The sequence below is a fragment of the Delphinus delphis genome, chromosome 6 (assembly GCF_949987515.2).
Source record: "Delphinus delphis chromosome 6, mDelDel1.2, whole genome shotgun sequence".
Taxonomy (NCBI): domain Eukaryota; kingdom Metazoa; phylum Chordata; class Mammalia; order Artiodactyla; family Delphinidae; genus Delphinus; species Delphinus delphis.
In genome coordinates this window covers 66,172,920-66,193,003 of record NC_082688.1, presented here as the reverse complement: position 1 = coordinate 66,193,003, position 20,084 = coordinate 66,172,920, and the positions used below count along the sequence as shown (strand labels likewise).

Sequence of the window (20,084 nt, the reverse complement as noted above, 5' to 3'; positions counted from 1 at the left end):
ATGTTCCTATTACCAACTTCTTAATTGTGTTGGGTTTGTTTCTGTAGGTCCTTTTCTTTTCTTGTGTTTCCCACTTAGAGAAGTTACTTTAGCATTTGTTGTAGAGTTGTTTGGTTGTGTTGCATTCTCTTAGCTTTTGCTTGTCTGTAAAGCTTTTGATTTCTTCATCAAATCTGAATGAGATCCTAGCCAGGTAGAGTACTCTTGGTTGTAGGTTCTTCCCTTTCATCACTTTAGATATATCGTGCCACTCCCTTCTGGTTTGTAGAGTTTCTGCTGAGAAATCAGCTGTCATCCTTATGGGAGATCCCTTGTATGTTATTTGTCATTTTTCCCTTATTGCTTATAATAATTTTTCTTTGACTTTAATTTTTGGTGATTTGATTACTGTGTGTCTCGGCATGTTTTTCCTTGGGTTTATCCTGTCTGGGACTCTCTGCACTTCCTGGACTTGGGTGGCTATTTCCTTTCCCATGTTAGGAAAGTTTTCAACTATAATCTTTTCAAATATTTTCTCGGGTCTTTTCTCTCTCTCTTCTCCTTCTGGGATCCCTATAATGCGAATGTTGTTGCATTTAATGTTGTCCCAGAGGTCTCTTATGCTGTCTTCATTTCTTTCATTCTTTATTCTGTTCACGGCAGTGATTTCCACCATTCTGTTTTCCAGGTCACTTAACCGTTCTTCTGCCTCACTTATTCTGCTATTGATTCCTTTTAGTGCATTTTTCATTTCAGCTATTGTATTGTTCACCTCTGTTTGTTTGTTCTTTAATTCTTCTAGGTGTTTGTTCTTTCATTCTTCTAGGTCTTTGTTAAACATTTCTTGCATCTTCTCCATCTTTGCCTCCATTCTTTTTCGGAGGTCCTGGATCATCTTCACTATCATTATTCTGAATTCTTTTTCTGGAAGGTTGCCTATCTCCACTTCATTTAGTTGTTCTTCTGGGGTTTTAACTTGTTCCTTCATCTGGTACATAGTCCTCTGCCTTTTCATTTTGTCTGTCTTTCTGTGAATGTGGTTTTCGTTCCACAGGCTGCAGGATTGTAGTTCTTCTTGCTTCTGCTGTCTACTGTCTGCTGGAAGAGGCTATCTAAGAGGCTTGTGCAAGCTTCCTGATGGGAGGGACTGGTGGTGGGTAGAGCTGGGTGTTGCTCTGGTGGGCAGAGCTCAGTAAAACTTTGATCAGCTTGCCTGCTGATGGGTGGAGCTCTGTTCCCTCCCTGTTGGTTGTTTGGCCTGAGGCAACCCAACACTGGAGACTACAGGCTCTTTGGTAGGGCTAATGGCAGACTCCGGGAGGGTTCCTGCCCAGGAGTACTTCCCAGAACTTCTGCCGCCAGTGCCCTTGTCCCCACGGTGAGCCACAGACACCCCCTGCCTCTGCAGGAGACCCTCCAACTCTAGCAGGTAGGTCTGGTTCAGTCTTCTATGCGTCACTGCCTCTTCCCCCTGGGTCCTGATGCACACACTACTTTGTGTGTGCCCTCCAAAAGTGGAATCTCTCCCCCACTCCTGTCAAAGTCCTGCAATCAAATCCTGCTGGCCTTCAAAGTCTGATTCTCTGGGAATTTCCCCTCCCGTTGCCGGACCCCCAGGTTGGGAAGCCTGACGTGGGGCTCAGAACCTTCACTCCAGTGGGTGGACTTCTGTGGTATAATTGTTCTCCAGTTTGTGAGTCACCTACCCAGCAGTTATGGGATTTGATTTTATTGTGATTGCACCCCTCCTACCATCTCATTGTGGCTTCTCCTTTGTCTTTGGATGTTGGGTATCTTTTTTGGTGAGTTCCAGTGTCTTCCTGTCAATGATTGTTCAGCAGTTAGTTGTGATTCTGGTGCTCTTGCAAGAGGGAGTGAGCGCGTGTCCTTCTATTCTGCCATCTTGAACCAATCTCCTCCAGTTCTTACGTCTTTTAATTTTTATTATTGCTTTACCACATACTTGATATTTCTGACTATGTGCTAGACATTAGTTTGTAAAACTGTAGACATAATTTGAGGACAGAATTGCTTTATTATCCTCCAGTTAATTTACACTTGCTTCTGCCAAGTGCCTAGGAACACCAGCAATCCAGATGCATTAGTCCAATTTCAGGATTCTGACTTTGATGATATTCCTCACCAAAATTGTAACTGCTCTGTCTTGACCTTTATTTTTTCATTGCTTTTCGGAGATTCACAACTAATTTCTAAGAAAAATTCCCAAATCAATTGACATTAGCCCACCTTCTCAATGGAAGTTAAGCTATTCATTTAGCTCACTCTCCACGTAACTGTTGAATCATTACCAGTCAGGCAAAAACTTTAGTTAGGCAACTTAACTGGTTACTGACTTTTATGCAAGTTCTAGGTTTATACTAAGATGTTCTGTATATGTTACAGACATGTATATTATTTACTTATTTTTTTATTTATATTCTAACGCAAGGTAAAAATCATTTGTGGTAGTTCACAGCACTATTCCATAGCACAATGTGTAACACAGATTAATTATTCAATAAATATGCAAATAATTAGGAATTCAAAGAAATAAACCCATAAAGAAATAAAGCTAGGTCAACTCCATCATTTATCAACAAGTAAAAGTATATCCAAATAAGAAAGTGCCTAGACCACTTTTCCTACAGATAATTATGGCTTGGTATGTCTTTTGCACAATATACAGATTCAGTACAGTAATGCTGGTATATCATAACCACCACACACACATGCACACCCACAAGAAATAAAAATGAAGGAGACATGTAGTGTATTCAGAAAATGATTATTCAAACAATTCAGGAAAAACACTGAAGACATCTCAACTACTACCCTATAATGATGGTCTGAGTAAAAGTCCTCTGAAGTCTTCAAGCTCTGTGCTATTACCTCCTCCTTTTTGAGTCCTTATAATCAAACACTTAAAATTACACAGAGTTCATCTTTTTACCATCTTGTAAGAAAATGTCCATCTATGGATATCATTGCCTTATTTACTGCAGCTTATAGTTCTTGCAGTACACTAAATTCAACTATACAGATAAATGCAGGTGCAAAATTTAGTAGAAAACATAATTTTTCAAACCCCATTCACATAACACTGCACTGTACCCTAGAATTGACCGCATGTTCCATCCAATAGTTTAAAATCATCATACTTTAAAATGGAAAGGTCTTGTTGGAATATTTTATGTAGCTACAGGTGCCATATTTTAAGAAGAATATTGATGATACAAACTCTGACAAGATGGAATGCGTTCAGAAAGGCAACCCAGGCTCTGCCCTGACAGCAGCAAGGGCTCCGGCAGCACCTGGGTGTGCTCTGGCAGATCTTTGGGCAGCAGATTGCAATGCTGAAGGCCAAGATCCTCTTTGTGGGGCCCTGTGAGAGTGGAAAAACCTTTTGGGCCAACTTCCTGACAAAATCTTCTGACATCGCCAAATACAACCCAACCCAAGGAATGAGGATCCTGGAATTTGAGAACCCATATGTTACCAGCAACAACAAATGCACGGGGTGTGAATCTGAGCTCTGGGATTGTGGTGGCGATCCAATGTTCGAGTCTTGCTGGCCAGCCCTGATGAGGGACTCTTATGGGGTGGTGATCATCTTCAATGCTGACATCCCAAGCCACCTGAAGGAAACTGAGATGTGGTGTGGTATTCCTGCTTCGTCCAGCAGCAGTTTTTACAGGATACTCAATATCTGTTGAGTGCACACCATAAACCAGGCTCTTGAAGTGACAAAGCAAACCCAGCTTTGGCGCCATCCTTGAACAAGCTGAAGCTGGTGCACTCAAATCTTAAGGATGACCGGAAGAGATCAGGATGGAGTTCATGAAGTATTTAAGAAGCATAATCAACTCAGTGTCTGAGAGCAGAGACTGGGAGGAGATGTCAATTATCAATTAACCGGCCTTCACCTAGATGCTTCCGCATCCCAAATGAAGTCAATTTTAGTGCAAATCTGAAATCCATCCACCTACTGAGGTTCTCATCTCCCTTTGGCTGTAGAAGACATTTTCCTTATTTGGCCAAAGGTAACAGTCAGCCAGGGAGTTGACTCATACCATCTATTCTCTGTCCTTAGTTCAGTTGAGAAAATCCTGTTACTGAATTCTGATTGCTTTGCCCCAGATCTCTCCAAAGAGCTGGAAAACTGAGGTGGTTTTTGCTTCCCCTTCACATTATGTCACATTACAAAAGTTGTGGAATTGTAACTGTCATAGCCCAGTGATAGCAACAGTAGTTTAAACCACGTGGATTGGTTTAAATGTGATTTTCATTCCTTAATCTGTACAACTTGCCTAGAATATTTTTGAAAAATATTAGCATTTAACTTCTCCAACATTTTATTTTTATTTAGACGTCCTTGATATCTGGACACCATATCACACTGGAAGGTGGTATACATATACTTCTTCTAAAAAGTTTTTTTATTATCTCAGGGGAATTTAATTCTTAAATGTTATTTCATAAAATACAGGAAAAACAATGTTATGCTGTCATAACACCCATTTGTAAAAATAGTCAAAAGATTTAATGCTCAGGATAACCAAACATGGTGAGTTTATAGCTTATTGTACAAGTTTGTTTTAGTGATCTTTCAAATTGTTGTTCTTTCATAAATTTTACTTTTTGAATTTTGTAATATAGCCAACCTGAAAATATATTAACTAGATCAAAAGTTAGATGTAGGGACTTCCCTGGTGGCGCAGTGGTTAAGAATCCGCCTGCCAATGCAGGGGACACGGGTTCCATCCCTGGTCTGAGAAGACCCCACATGCCGCAGAGCAACTAAGCCCATGCGCCCCAACTACTGAGCCTGTGCTCTAGAGCCCATGAGCCACAACTACTGAGCCTGCATGCTGCAACTACTGAAGCCTGTGCACCTAGAGCCCATGCTCTGCAACAAGAGAAGCCACCGCAATGAGAAGCCCACGTGCTGCAACAAAGAGTAGCCCCTGCTCACCACAAGTAGAGAAAGCCTGCACACAGCAACGAAGACACAACATAGCCAAAAAAAAAAAAAAACCAAACATGTTAGATGTAGGTCTTTTCAACTGAGAGTGGAAGAAAAGTAGAGACACTTACAAGAGATGAAAAATATGCCCAGCTGTGTTTCACTCTTACAATGAAGAGGGCTGAAATGCAGCCGTTTGGGCAGTCTGCTTGAGAGAGCGGTGTTGGCAGATAATGACAGTTCCCTGGTAAATTTAGATTGAACTACAGTCAACTCTTAGTAAACTGCCTGGATTACCAGTGAGAACATTTTAAGCCCAGGTTAATTTCCTTTTGCCTGACCTCCACTCAGTTGGAACTTTTGCAAGGAACACAAGATAATGTTAACGCAAACTGTAGTAAATCTTCCTTATGTAATACCTGCAATAATACTAATTGATGTTGAGACTACAGCTCCAAAACAAAGATTATTTTTATCTGATATTTTAATGATTATCCAAGAGCTCAGTAGAAAAATTAACCCAGCAGCTTTCATTTACATTCATAGCCAGAGTACAACCCTTGGGAGTCCTTGAATTGAGAAAAATGTTTTAAAATTTAAGAGGCCACATGTGCAGAGGTTACAAGAGGCCATTTAATGAAGAAGTCTCCCTGTCTTACCTGTCCCCAAACCCCAGCCCCTCTCCAGAAGCCCCCTTACCTTCTGTATTCTATCAGAAGTCTGTGCACATACAAATGTGCTTTATTAAAGGAAACAGTAGCAAACTATTCACACTTTTTTACAGCTTGCTTTTTTCACTTTTTTTTATTTGGAGGATTTGTGTAAATATATACAGAGCTGCCTTTTTCTTTTTTACAGCTGCATAATATTCCACTTAACCATTTATTTGGGAATTTTATATTACATATTTTTACTAACAAAAAAAGAGAAAGAAAGGCAACCCAAAACAATATAACATCTGTAAAACATATACATGAAAAATTATGAGAAACAGAAGCAGTTAATAAGTTAATAAAAAATTTATTAATAAAGTTATCTTTTATTATTTGAAGGTCTGAACTACAGAACTGATTAGACTGTTTCTGAGATTCTCTAGATAAGGAATCAGGATAGAAATGGGTGCCTACTGTAAAAAGCCAAATGTCAACTAAATATATGAAACAATCTAGAAATTTGAACAAAATAAAAAGAACAGTCTTGAAGAGTACTGAGAAACTTATAAACTAAAAGTATCAAGCAAAGGCTAAAAGCTTTTTTATAGGGAAGAAGATAGGAATAATTAAAAATTTTAAGATTGCTTCTAAAACTTAAGATTCTATTACTGTTTAGAATTACTTTTTTGCCTTCCATCAAATTACTGGCTTAAAAAAATTATACCATGAGTGCATAAAGTCTATCATCTGTAAAGAAATAATTTTCCTCACCCTATGGTAAAAAGATTTTTAAAATGTGACACAATGGATTTTTGCTTTCATTTATAATATATAATGCTTATATATTTTTACATATAATAAAACATATATAATATAAATTACTATATATTATATATAAATATATAATAGTATGTATTAATCTATTACCCAATAAAAAATCCTGCCCCAATATATATATTGTAATACAGTATATATAAAAATAAATATTAAGTATATATAAATATTTATGTATATAATTATATATAATGTTAATTATATATCTATATAAACATTATATATATAGTATATTACATATAAAAATATATGACATATTTCAGAGAATGAAATTGTGCTTATACAGGTATGTGATAAACTTTGTATGATTTATTTTAATTAGTTCAAATTTTAAAATGTACACACATACATACATGTGTATATATGTATAACATATGTATGTATATGTGTATATATATTTATGATCTGTTCTAACAATATTTTCTGATAAAGATTATTATAAAATAAATTAATAGGTAGTTTAACATCTTTCAAAACACTTAAAAAGTTTTTCAAGTACTTCCACTTTATGAGTAGTGCTACAAAATTAACTATTTTGATATAGAAAGAATATTTCACAAACTAAAACTATTTAGAACATAATAAAATAAAACGTCAAAACTGGATCACTCATTTATTATTCATTATAACAATAATATTACATAATGCATGGGTAGGAATTTTAGAAGGAAACAAGGAATGAATGCATCCTCCTTGTTAAAAACTGAACCAAGGCTACTCTTTGAGCATGATTCTTTTCAGCCCTGTGAAACCCCTGATTGTCCCTGTTAATTCTAGATAGTTTCAATGCACAAACATAAGTACTCACAGAAGACATATATTGTCATTTTAGGGTGTTAATAATAAACAAAAATGCTGGCATTCTGCATAACAAAGGACATTTCTACAATGTTAGATTAAGGAGTGAGTATACTTGCCTGACCAGGGTAATATCCATATCCTTCTGGATAAGTTCAGTCTGTTTATTATTCAACTGTAATGATAGAGCATTATATTTACTCTGTGATACTTCAATTTCTTTCCTTGCTTCGATTAAATTGTCTTCAAAGGCCTAAAATTAGAGCACTCATATCACAAATATAATAAATATCAAATAAATAAATAAAATTAAAAGCCTGTTATATTTAATCCACAAAATAACAGTGAAAAATCAGTAGTGCTTTAAATTTTGTTTTCATTAAATTAAAAAATGTTAATACAATCAATAAATTTTACACCAGTCACAGGTTACTTTTTTCAGAAACTGTAAAAGTATCATCGTCTCCTGGTGTGAAAGTTAAGAATCTGAAGCTAATAAACTTGAAAATCTATGTAGAAATTTACTTATTAAAATTACAGTAAAGTATTATATAATGAAAAAAGTTAATTACAATGAACAAAAAAAGAGCTCATTTACTTAAATATTACTCAAAACAAATAGATATTTTATTATTTCCTCAACTTTAAATGCAGATACACTCGAGAAGAAAAAATGGTGCAGCAAAAAAATAAAAATAATTTTACAATGTTTCAGGTTCAGATCATGCTGAGTTCACTTGATTGTGGTGAAATTTCACCTCAAGTTCAAAGTTGGTCTTTTCCTCCTGATAATTCTCTAAATCTTTTTTTCATTTTGAAACAATTTTAAAACTTACGTACAAGGAATAAAGATGCAGATGCAGAGAATGGACTTGAGGACACAGGGAGGGGGAAGGGTAAGCTGGGACGAAGTGAGAGAGTGGCATGGACATATATACACTACCAAATGTAAAATAGATAGCTAGTGGGAAGCAGCTGCATGACACAGGGAGATCAGCTGGGTGCTTTGAGTCCACCTAAAGGGATGGGATAGGGAGGGTGTGAGGGAGATGCAAGAGGAAGGAGAAATGGAAATATATGTATATGTATAGCTGATTCACTTTGTTACACAGCAGAAACTAACACACCATTGTAAAGTAATTATACTCTGATAAAGATGTTAAAAAAGAAAAACTGATGTACATTTTTTCAAAAATATTTTTTCTCAAAAATGTATTATAAAATTAATTTATTTTCATAAAATATTGAATAAGTATTTTATCTAAAAGTAGAGGATACCCCAAAATACACTATACATTCATTATGTACAAAAGCGAGCAACAAGCTTTAGGTCAAGCACTAAAAATCTACTCTAGCAATGCACCCATACCTCCTATATTCTCCCTGCAGTAACTAGAATGAACTTTTGAAGATAAAAATATTGGCTTTCAGCCAAGATAGCACTGTGAGTACATGCATATCTCACTTTATCATGTTTCCCGTTATTGCACTTCACTGATATTGCATTTTTTTACAAATTGAAGGATTGTGGTAACCCTGCATCAAACAAGTCTATCAATGCCATTTTTCCAACATTTGCTCACTTCATGTCTCAGTGCCATACTTTGGTAATTCAAACTCTTTCATTATTATTATATTTGTTATGGTGACCTGTGATGAATGATATTTGATGTTACTACTACAACTTGCTAAAGGCTCAGATGACAGTTAGCTGTTTTTAGCAATAAAATATTTTTTTAAGATATGTAAACTGTTGTTTTATAAGAAGAATTTAAGAATTACTTCTTAAATTCCCATTTATTAAAAAAGAGTAATGATAGATATATAGGTGGGTGTGTAGGTGGATGTAAGAGAGAAAGAGAGAAGGAAACATGGAAGGAAAGGGAAATGAGAGAAGGGAAGGGAAGGCAGAAAATAACAGGTGTTCGCTGGGACGTGAAGAATTAGGAACCTTTGTGTGTTGCTGGGACTGTAAAAATACTCTCAAAAACAGTATGGGGGGGGTTTCAAAACATAAAAAACAGGACCACCATATAATCCAGCAATCCCACATCTGCGTATACATTTAAAAAAACTAAAAGCAGGTTCTTGAAGAGATATCTGTAAACCCATGTTTGTAGCAGCACTATTCACAATAGCCAAGTGGCAGCAACCTAAACGTCAAATGAGTAAACAAAACGTGCTATACACATAAAATGAAGCACAATGCAGCCCCCAAAGGAAAGCCTGTCACATGCTACCACATGGATGAACCTTGAGGACATTATGCCTAATGAAACAAATCAGTCACAAAAGGACAAATACCAGACGACTCCACTTATATGAAGTATCTAAAGTAGTCAAATTAATAGATACACACAATAGAACGGTAGTTACCAAGGCCTAGGGTAAGGGAGCACTAAGCAGTTGTTATTAAAAAACAGAGTTGCAGGTCTTGAAGTCAACAAAGTTCTGGAGATCTCTTTCACAGCAATGTAAATATAGTTAACACTACTGAACTGTACACTTAAAAATGGTTAAGATGGTTAATTTTATGTTATGTGTTTTTTACCACAATAAACAAGGAAGGAAATTTTGACATATGAAAGAACATGGATGGACCTTGAGATAATTATGGAAAGCCAAATAAGCCACTTACAAAAAATAATGTATGACTCCACTTATATGAAGAATCACATAGAGACATAAAGCAGACTAGTGGATGCCTGGAGCTGGGGGGAGGAGAAATGGGAAGTTGTTTTTGAATATAGTTTCACTTTTGAAGGATGAAATGTTTCTGCAACTTGGTTGCATACCAATGTGTATATACTTAACACTGCTGAACTGTATACTTAAAATGATAAAAGATTCTAAATTTTATGTTATATTACTTAACCACAATTTAAAAAAAACCCTATGGAGAGGCCAAGATTTAATTAGATTAGACTGTGGAGCAATTTGTGTCCCAGGATATTGACAAAAACAACAGAAGAATCTAATCAGTCATCAGTTTTTGGAGGCCAACAGCTGGGTGTGATACCAACAGACATATTAACAAACAAACATATTAACAGACAGATCAAGAGACAGACACATGAACAGACAAATCAAGAGAAGAGACAGTGAAGGAGAGCCCTGCTAAAATCACAGGGTGAATGTGCACATGTCCAGGTCTGTGCTTTATGAAAAGCAACCACGAGAGACTGTTAACAGCATGGGAAACAGATTTCCTAAAATGGCCCAATGAAAACATTAAAAAAACAATGAGCAAACGTCAACAAGCCCTGATGTTATGGCAGTGAGGAACCAGTATCCAAAACTGCTACAGTGGGAATTCGCTGGCGGTCCAGTGGTTAGGACACCACACTTTCACTGCTGAGGGTGCAAGTCCAATCCCTGGTCAGGGAACTAAGATCCCACAAGCCATGCAGCGCAGCCAAAAACAAACACAAACAAACAGACAAAACAAAACCCCAAACTGCTACAGTATATAATTTTATTTTTATTAATTTTTTTTGCTTTGAAAAAGTTACTTTTCTTTTTACTTTATTTTAGATTTATTTTTATTAAGATAACATTGGTTTATAATATTATATGTTTCATGTGTACATTATATTTCTACTTCTGTATACCCTACCCTACAGCATGCTCACCACCAAAAATTTAGTTTCCATCCGTCACCATACAGTTAACCCCTTTTATCCATTTCACCCCCCACCACCACAACTTCCCCTGGTAACCACTACTGTGCTCTCTGTATCTATGTGTTTGTTTCTCTTTAGTTTATTTTGGTTTTTGTCTGTTTCCTTTTTGTATTCCACATATTAGTGAAATCACACAGTTCTCCATCTGACTCTTTTACTTAGTATAATACCCTCAAGGTCCATACATATTGTCACAAATGGCAAGATTCCATCTTTTTGATGGCTGAGTCGTATTCTACTCTGTGCATATCTGTGTGAATGTGTGTATGTGTGTGTGTGTGTGTGTGTGTGTGTATACCGTATCTTCTTTATCCATTTATTGGTTGATGGGAACTCAGGTTGTTTCTATATCTTAGCTATTGTAAATAATATCACAATGAACATAATGGTGCATATATCTTTTTGAATTAGTGTTTTCATATTCTTTGAATAAATACCCAGACATGGGGTAGCTGAATCATATGGTAGCTCTATTCTTAATTTTTTGGACTCTTCATACAGTTTTCCACAGTGGATGCACCAATTTACATTCCCATCAAGACTATCTGAGGCTCCCCTTTTCTCGACATCCTCAACAGCACCTGTTATTTCTTGTCTTTTTGATAATAGCCATTCTAACAGGAGTGAGCTGATATCTCATTGTGGTTTTGATTTGCATTTCCCTAATAATTAGTGATGTTGAACACCTTTTCATGTGCCTGTTGGCCATCTGCATGTCTTCTTTGGGAAAATGTCTAATCAGGTCCTCTGCCCACTTATTAATTGGATTGTTTATTTCTTGAGTTGTATGAGTTCTTTATATATTTTGGATTTTACCTTTTATCAGATATATCATTTGCAAATGTCTTTTCCATTCAGTAGATTGCCTTTTCATTTTGTACATGGTATTCTTTGCTGTGCAGAAGCTTTTTAGGATGATGTAGTCCCATTTGTTTATTTTTGCTTTTGTTTCCCTTGCCTGAAAAGACATACCCAGAAAGACACTGTTAAGACCAGTGTCAAAGCACATAAAGCCTATGTTATCCTCCGAGTTTTATGGTTTCATGACTTACATTTAAGTCTTTAATCCATTTTGAGTTGATTTTTGTGTATGGTGTGGGACAGTGGTCTAGTTTCATTTTTTTGCATGTGGCTGTCCAGTTTTCCCAACACCATTTATTGAAAAGGCTATAATGTCTTTATATATATATGTTCCTTTGTTGTATATTAATTACCTGTTTATGTGTTGGTTTATTTCTGGGTGCTCAATTCTATTCCATTGATCTATGTATCTGTTTTTCTGAAAATATCATGCTGTTTTGATTAATATGGCTCTGTAGTCTAGCTGGAAATCATGGACTGTGATACCTCCAGCTTTGTTCTTTTTTCTCAGGATTGCTTTGGCTATTCAGGGTCTTTTGTGGTTCCATTATAAATTTTAGAAACTTTTGTTCTATTTCTGTGAACAATGTCCTTTTGACTTGGAAACAGACTGAACTGAAGCTATATATTGTTTTAGGTAGTATGGGTATTTTAACAATGTTAATTCTTCCAACTCATAAGCATAAAATATTTTTCTATTTATGTGTCTTCTCCAATTTCCAGCAACAAGGTCTTACAGTTCTTAGTGTTCAGGTCTTTCACCTCCTTGGTTAAATTTATTCCGATGTATTTCATTCTTTTTGTTGTGATTATAAATATGACTTTTCTTAATTTCTCTTTCTGCTAGATCATTGTTAGCATATACAAACATAACAGAGTTTTGTATGTTGATTTTATACCCTGCAACTCTGCTGTATTTATTTTTTCTAATAGCCTTTTTTGTGGAGTTTTTATGGTTTTCTCTATATAAAATCATGTCATGCACAAACAGTGAGAGTTTTACCCCTTTCTTTCCAATTTGAATTCCTTTTATTTCTTTTTCTTTGCCTAATTGCTCTGGCTAGGACTTCCAATACTAGGACTTCCAATACTATGTTAAATAAGAGTGGCAAAAGTGGCCTCTTTGTCTTGTTGTCTTGTTCCTGATATTAGAGAGAGAGCTTTTAGTTTTTCACCACTTAGTATGATGCTAGATGTGGGCTTGTCATTTACAGCTCTCATTATGATGAGGTATGTTACTATTATAAACATTTAGTTGAGAATTTTTATCAAAAGCCGGTGTTGAATCTTGTCAAATGCCTTTTCTGCATCTATTGAGGTCATCATATGGTCTTCATCCTTTTGTTGATGTGATGTATCACGTTGATTGATTTGCAGATGTTGAAACCTCCTTCTATCACTGGGATAAATCCCACTTGATCACGGTGATGATTCTTTTTTTTTTTTATTGCAGTACGTGGGCCTCTCACTGTTGTGGCCTCTCCTGTTGTGGAGCACAGGCTCCAGATGCGCAGGCTCAGAGGCCATGGCTCACAGGCCTAGCCGCTCCGCAGCATGTGGGATCCTCCCAGACCGGGGCACGAACCCGTGTCTCCCTGCATCGGCAGGCGGACTCTCAACCACTGCGCCACCAGGGAAGCCCAGTGATGATTCTTTTAATGTACTGTTTTACTTGGCTTGCTAATATTCTGTTCAGAATTTTTGCATCTATGTTCATCAAAGATATTGGCCTGTAATTTTCTTTTTTCTGTGTGTTGTCTTTGTCTGGTTTTGCTATGAGAGTGATGTTGGCCTAATAAACTGAGTTAGGAATCATTGACTCCTCTTCAGTTTTTTGGAAGAGTTTGAGAAGAATAGGTATTAAATCTTCTTTGAATGTTTGGTAGAATTCACTTGTGAAGTTGTCTAGGCCTGGGGAACTTTTTGATTACTGTTTCAATTTCTATACTAGTTATGTGGTCTATTCAAATTTTCTATTTCTTCATGATTCAGTCTTGGAAGCTGTATGATTCTAAAAATTTGTCTGTTTTTTCTAGGCTGTTCCACTTGTTGGCATATAGTTGTTCATAATATGCTCTTATAATCCTTTTTTTTTTTGGTATCCACTGTTATTCCTCCTCTTTCATTTCCAAATTTATTTACCAGAGCCTTGTCTTTTTTCCCTAATGAGTCTAGCTAAAGGTTTGTTGATTTTATCTTTTCAAAGAACCAGCTCTTAATTTCATTGATTTTTTTATTGTCTTTTTAGTCTCCATTTAATTTATTTCCACTATGATCTTTATTATTTATTTCCTTCTACTGACTTCTGGCTTCATTTGTCATTCTTTTTCCAGTTCCTTTAGACGTAAGGTTAGATTGTTCAACTGAGATTTTTCTTGTTTCTTAAAGTAGGCCTGAACGTCTATAAACTTCTCCCTTAGTACTGTTTTTGCTGCCTCCAACAGATTTTGGTTTGTCCTATTTTCCTTTCCATTCATCATCAAATAAATTTTGATTTCTCCTTTGATTTTTTGTTGACCCAATAGTTGCTTAGTAGCATGTTGTTCATTCTCCACATATTTGTGATTTTTCCAGCTTTCTTCTTGTAGTTGATTTCTAGTTTCATACTACTGAAAAGATGCTTGATATGATTTCAATCTTCTTACATTTCTTGAGACTTGTTTTGTGTCCCAATATATGGTCTAACTTCGAGAAAGTTCCATGTACACTTGAGAAGAATATGCATTCTGCTGCATTTGGACTGAATACCCTGTACAAATCTATCAAATCCATTTGGTCTAATGTATCATTTAAGATCACTGTTTCCTTGTTGACTTTTGGCCTGGATGAACTATCCACTGATGCAGGTGGGGTGTTAAACTCCCCTACTATTACTGTGTTACTATCAACTGCTTGTGTTAAAGTCCCCTACTATTACTGTGTTACTGTCAATTGCTCCCTTTAGATTTACTAATAACTGTTTTATATATTTTGGGGCTTCTATGTTAGATGCATATATAAATATTATATCTTCTTGATGAATTGTCCCCTTTATTATTATATACTGTTCAATTTTGTCTCTTGTTACCTTCTTTGGCTTGAAGTCTATTTTGTCTGACATGAGTATGGCTACATCCACTTATTTTGGTTGTCATTTGCTTGGAGTATCATATTCAGTCCCTTCACATTTACCTTACATTTGTCTTTAGAGCTGAGATGAGTCTCCTGGAAACAACGTATACTTGAGTCTTGTTTTTTAATGCATCCAGTCACTCTGTGTCTTTTGATTGGTGAATTCAATCAATTACATTAAGAGTTATAATTGATAGATGATAACTAGTCACTGCCATTTTACCTTTTGTTTTCTCGTTGCTCTATATCTCCATCATTTCTTTTTCTTTCTGTTTATGTCTGCCATTTTGGTTTTCTATGATTTTTTTCTCAGTTTTCTCCTTGTTTATTTTTCATGTCTCTGTTCTAGATTTATGCTTTGTGGTTGCTGTGAGTTTTGTCTAAAACGTCTCATGGATAAAGTACTCTTTTTTCTGTTGATAGCATCTTATCTTCATTTACATATATAGATTACATCCTTTTCCGCTTCCCTTGTTTTTGTTGTCTTGAATTATCCCTTTATACGTTGAGAGTTTGTTAGCAAATTGAAGTAGATACAGTTATTTTTCTACTTTTCCCCTTTAACTTTTATGCTATAAAAAAGCATTTAAAAGCCAATTCTAATAATTACAGCTTTCTGATTCTATTTATCACCTTGCTCAAACTTTTGTGTACTTTTGCCTTTTTGTTTCTGGTAGAAGAGCACCGTTCAACATTTCTTGTAAGGCAGGTCTAGTTTTAATGAACTCTGAGCTTTTATTTATCTGGGAAAATCTTTCTTTCTCCTTCTTATCTGAATGATAACTTTGCTGGACGGAGTATTCTTGGGTGATAGTTTTTAATCTTTCAGTATTTTGAGCTTGTCATTCCACTCCCTCCAGGCCTGTAGGGTTTCAGAAATCTGCTGATAGCGTAATGGGGGTTCCTTTGTAGGTTACCATCTTTTTTTTCCCTGGCTGAATTTCAAAATCTTCCTTTGTCATTGACTTTTGAGAACTTTAATATAATGTGTCTTGGACAAGGTTTTTGCATTGAGGCAGTTTGGGTGTTCTCTTAGCCTCATGGGCTTGTGTATCTAGTTCCTTCCCCACGTTTGGGAAGTTCTCAGCTATTATAAATGAATTCTCTGCTCCCTTCTCCTCTCTTCTCCCTCTGGGGTACCCATTACCCTATTGCTGCCCTTCCTAAAAGAGCTGAATAACTATTGTAGAATTTCCTCATTTTTTTATATCTCAATCCTCTTTCTTCTTCTACTGTATCATTCCAAGATTTCTATCTTTGAGCTCACTAATTCTCTTTTTTTTAACAAATTTATTTATATTTTATTTATTTATTTTTGGCTGCATGGGGTCTTCGTTGCTGCATGCATGCTTTCTCTAGTTGCTGCGATTGGGGGCTACTCTTCATTGCAGTGCCCAGGATTCTCGTTGCAGTGGCTTCTCTTGTTGAAGAGCAGAGGCTCTAGGCGTGCCACCTTCAGTAGTTGCAGCATGCAGGCTCAGTAGTTGTGGCTCATGGGCTCTAGAGCACAGGCTCAGTAGTTGTGGCGCACAGGCTTAGCTGCTCCAAGGCATGTGGGATCTATCCAGACCAGGGCTCGAACCTGCATCCCCTGCATTGGCAGGCAGATTCTTAACCACTGTGCCACCAGGGAAGTCCATCACTAATTCTCTCTTCACTATGGTCTGCTCTATATCCAATGCTTTCTAATGCATTCTTCATCTCATTTATTGAATTCTTAAGCTCCAGAATTGTGGTTTGGTTCTTTTCTTTTCTTTTTATTTTTTTATTTTTTTTTTTTTGCGGTACGCGGGCCCCTCACTGTTGTGGCCTCTCCCGTTGCGGAGCACAGGCTCCGGACGCGCAGGCTCAGTGGCCATGGCTCATGGGCCCAGCCGCTCTGCGGCATGTGGGATCCTCCCAGACTGGAGCACAAACCCGTGTCCCCTGCATTGGCAGGTGGACTCTCAACCACTGCGCCACCAGGGAAGCCCCTTGGTTCTTTTCTTTTAGTTTCAACCTCTTTGGTAAATTATTCCTTCTGTTCATTAATTTTATTCCTGAGCTCAATGAACACCCTTTCTGAGTTTTCTTGTAGCTAGTTGAGTTTCTTCATGACAACTCTCTTGAATTCTCTATCAATCAGATTGCAATGTTCCATGACTTTAAGTTTAATTTATGTGAAATTGTCATTTTCTTTTTGTGGTACAATGTTACTGTGGTTTTTCATGGTGCTTGATAAATTGTTCCTCTGCTGGTGCATGTGAAGTAGGGAACACCTTTCTGCTTCATACTAGCAATTCAACAGGTTAGAAATTAGAGATCTTTCTTTTGATTTCCAGTAGGTAGTGATATAGCACAAGTTTTGGGTTTCTCTTACCTGAGCTGCCTCTGATTCTATTTGAGAGTCTGCACTTTCCACGTTCCATCGCCTCTGTCAGAGGTGTGGCCCTGTGCATTCATTATTGTTTCTTGTGTCTCTGGGGTCATTGGTACCTTGCTTCTGCCAGTGTCACAGTTGCTGCTGCCTGGGGCCCTTGGATGGTGGGCTCTTCCCTCATCTGGGATCCAAAGTTGAAGGTTCCGCTATCATGGGGGAAAGGGAAGGGGGAGCCAGGGTCCTACGGGTGCCTCTATGGTGTCCAGTGTTGTAAGTTTCCTGCAAGTGCCTCTGTGGTGTCCAGTGTTATAAGCTCCACAGATGAGATGTGCATGTGAGAGGCTGGAGTAATGGGTGCCTTAGCAGCTGGAGGAATGGGGTACCAGGCCCCACTACCACTGCTGCCCGGTTACTTGTGGCTGTAGTAACCATGTGGCCAGGAGGCTTGAGTCATGTGCACCACGTCCCCTGCCACTGCCAGGTTCTCTGGAGTTGTGGGTTCAGCTGCCATGGCTGATGGACCAGGACTTCAAGCATGCCTCTGCTGTTCCCTTGGTTCAGCCTCCTCCATGTGTTCCAGTCCACCCACCTTTAGATGCACAGATGTGTGGAATTCTCCAGCAACCTGATATATTGGACAGAGGCTTCATTGTTGTGTTTTAGATGTTTTACTAGTTGTAGATTGAAGGGGAAAGACAAAGATAGCTTTTCATTCTGCCACGGTGCTGAATTGACTCCTCCTAGCATATAACTTGAAATGTACATTTTTCAACAAAAAAATTACAACATGCAAAGAAAAGGTGTCATTCATGCAAAGCAAAGAAAGCAAGCAATAGCAACTGCCCATGACAGGATCCAGATACCAGCCTTCACAAAGACTTCAAAAGAGGTATTATAAGTATATTTAAAAAGTAAAAGAAAATCATGTTTTAAAAAGTATCATATCATTTTTAAAAAGTTAAAATGACAATATCTCATCTGATGGAAAATACCAATAAAGTAATATAAATTGTTTTGAAACATCCAAATGGAAATTCTGGTGCTAAAAAGCACAGTGACTAAAATGAAAACAAACAAAAAAACAAACAAAAAAACCTCACTAGAAGAGCTCAACATTTAATATGAACTGACAGGAATAAGAACAAAAAACTTGAAGCTATATCAAGAAAAAAGAATAATACAAATTAATAGCCCCAGAGGAATACTGGACACCACTAAATGCACCAATATAAGCATAAAGGGACTACCAGAACGAGAGGCAATAGAATAAGGACAGAAAAAAATACTCAAAGAAATAATGGTCAAAAACTACCAAATGGGCTTCCCTGGTGGCGCAGTGGTTGAGAATCCGCCTGCCGATGCAGGGGACACGGGTTCGTGCCCCGGTATGGGAAGATCCCACATGCCGCGGAGCGGCTGGGCCCGTGAGCCATGGCCGCTGAGCCTGCGCGTCCAGAGCCTGCGCGTCCGGAGCCTGTGCTCCGCAATGGGAGAGGCCACAACAGTGAGAGGCCCACGTACAGAAAAACAAACAAACAAACAAACAAAAAAAAATTATACAACTATATGTTTTTAAAAGATACTATCATATCCTAAGACACAAAAAGATTGAAAATCAAAGGATGAGAAAAGATATTCCATGAAAATAATAAACAAAAGAGAGTTAGGATGGACATAAGAATGTTGGACAAAATAAACTAAGTCAAAAACTGTTATAAGAGACAAAAGAGGACATAATATATTGATCAATGAGTCAATTCATCAAGGTGTAACCACTATAAACATACATGCACCAAAAACCAGAGCCTTAAAATATATAAAGTATAGAATTGAAGGAAGAAATAGAGTTTTACAATAATAGTTGGAGAATATAGGCCACTTTAAATAATGATAGAACATCTATATAGATGGTCACTAAGGATACAAAGAGCCTGAAAAACACTATAAACCAAGTATACCTAACAGATGTATATGGAACACTCTACCTCAAAACAGCAGAATATACATATTTCTTAAGTACACACAGAACATTCGCCATATAAGACCATATGTCAAGCAATAAAAAAGCTCATAATAAACTTTAAAAACTTAAACTAATACAAAGTATCTTTTCCAACCACAGTGGAATGGAGCTAGAACTCAGTAACAGAAGGAAAACTGAAAAATTCAAAATATATGGAAATTAAACAATACACACTTAAACAGCCAATAGATCAAAGAAGAAATCACAAGAGAATCAGAAAATATCCAGAGACAAATGAAAACAAAAACATAACATGCTAGGACTTCCGTGGTGGCACAGTGGTTAAGAATCTGCCTGCCAATGTAGGGGACACGGGTTCAAGCCCTGGTCCAGGAAGATCCCATATGCCATGGAGCAACTACGCCTGTGTACCACAGCTACTGAGTCTGCGCTCTAGAGCCCACGAGCCACAACTACTGAGCCTGCATGCCACAACTACTGAAGCCCACGTGCCTACAGCACATGCTCTGCAACAAGAGAAGCCACCGCAATGAGAAGACCGCGCACCACAACGAAGAGTATTCCCCACTCGCCTCAACTAGAGAAAGCCTGCATACAGTAATGAAGACCCAACGCAGCCAAAAATAAATTTTTTTTTTTTTTTTTTTTCAGTACGCGGGCCTCTCACTGTTGTGGCCTCTCCCATTGCGGAGCACAGGCTCCAGACGTGCAGGCTCAGTGGCCATGGCTCACGGACCCAGCCGCTCCGCGGCATGTGGGATCTTCCTGGACCAGGACACGAACCCGTGTCCCCTGTATCGGCAGGTGGACTCTCAACCACTGCACCACCAGGGAAGCCCTAAATAAATGTTTTTTAAAA

The 20,084-nt window shown here is 37.3% G+C and overlaps 1 protein-coding gene and 1 pseudogene across 3 annotated transcripts in view; one reads left to right on the top strand and one right to left on the bottom strand.

Moving 5' to 3' along the window:
• The window catches only part of CNTLN (centlein), a 179,618-nt gene that overhangs the window by 52,409 nt on the left and 107,125 nt on the right, over positions 1 to 20,084 (bottom strand). For all 3 annotated transcript variants that reach the window (XM_069540774.1, XM_069540775.1, XM_069540776.1), the window contains exon 6: positions 7,343 to 7,480. In XM_069540774.1, the coding sequence (XP_069396875.1) occupies positions 7,343 to 7,480 (138 nt within the window). The remainder of the gene's footprint in view (positions 1 to 7,342; positions 7,481 to 20,084) is intronic.
• On the top strand, positions 3,330 to 3,820 carry LOC132426666 (intraflagellar transport protein 22 homolog pseudogene; annotated as a pseudogene).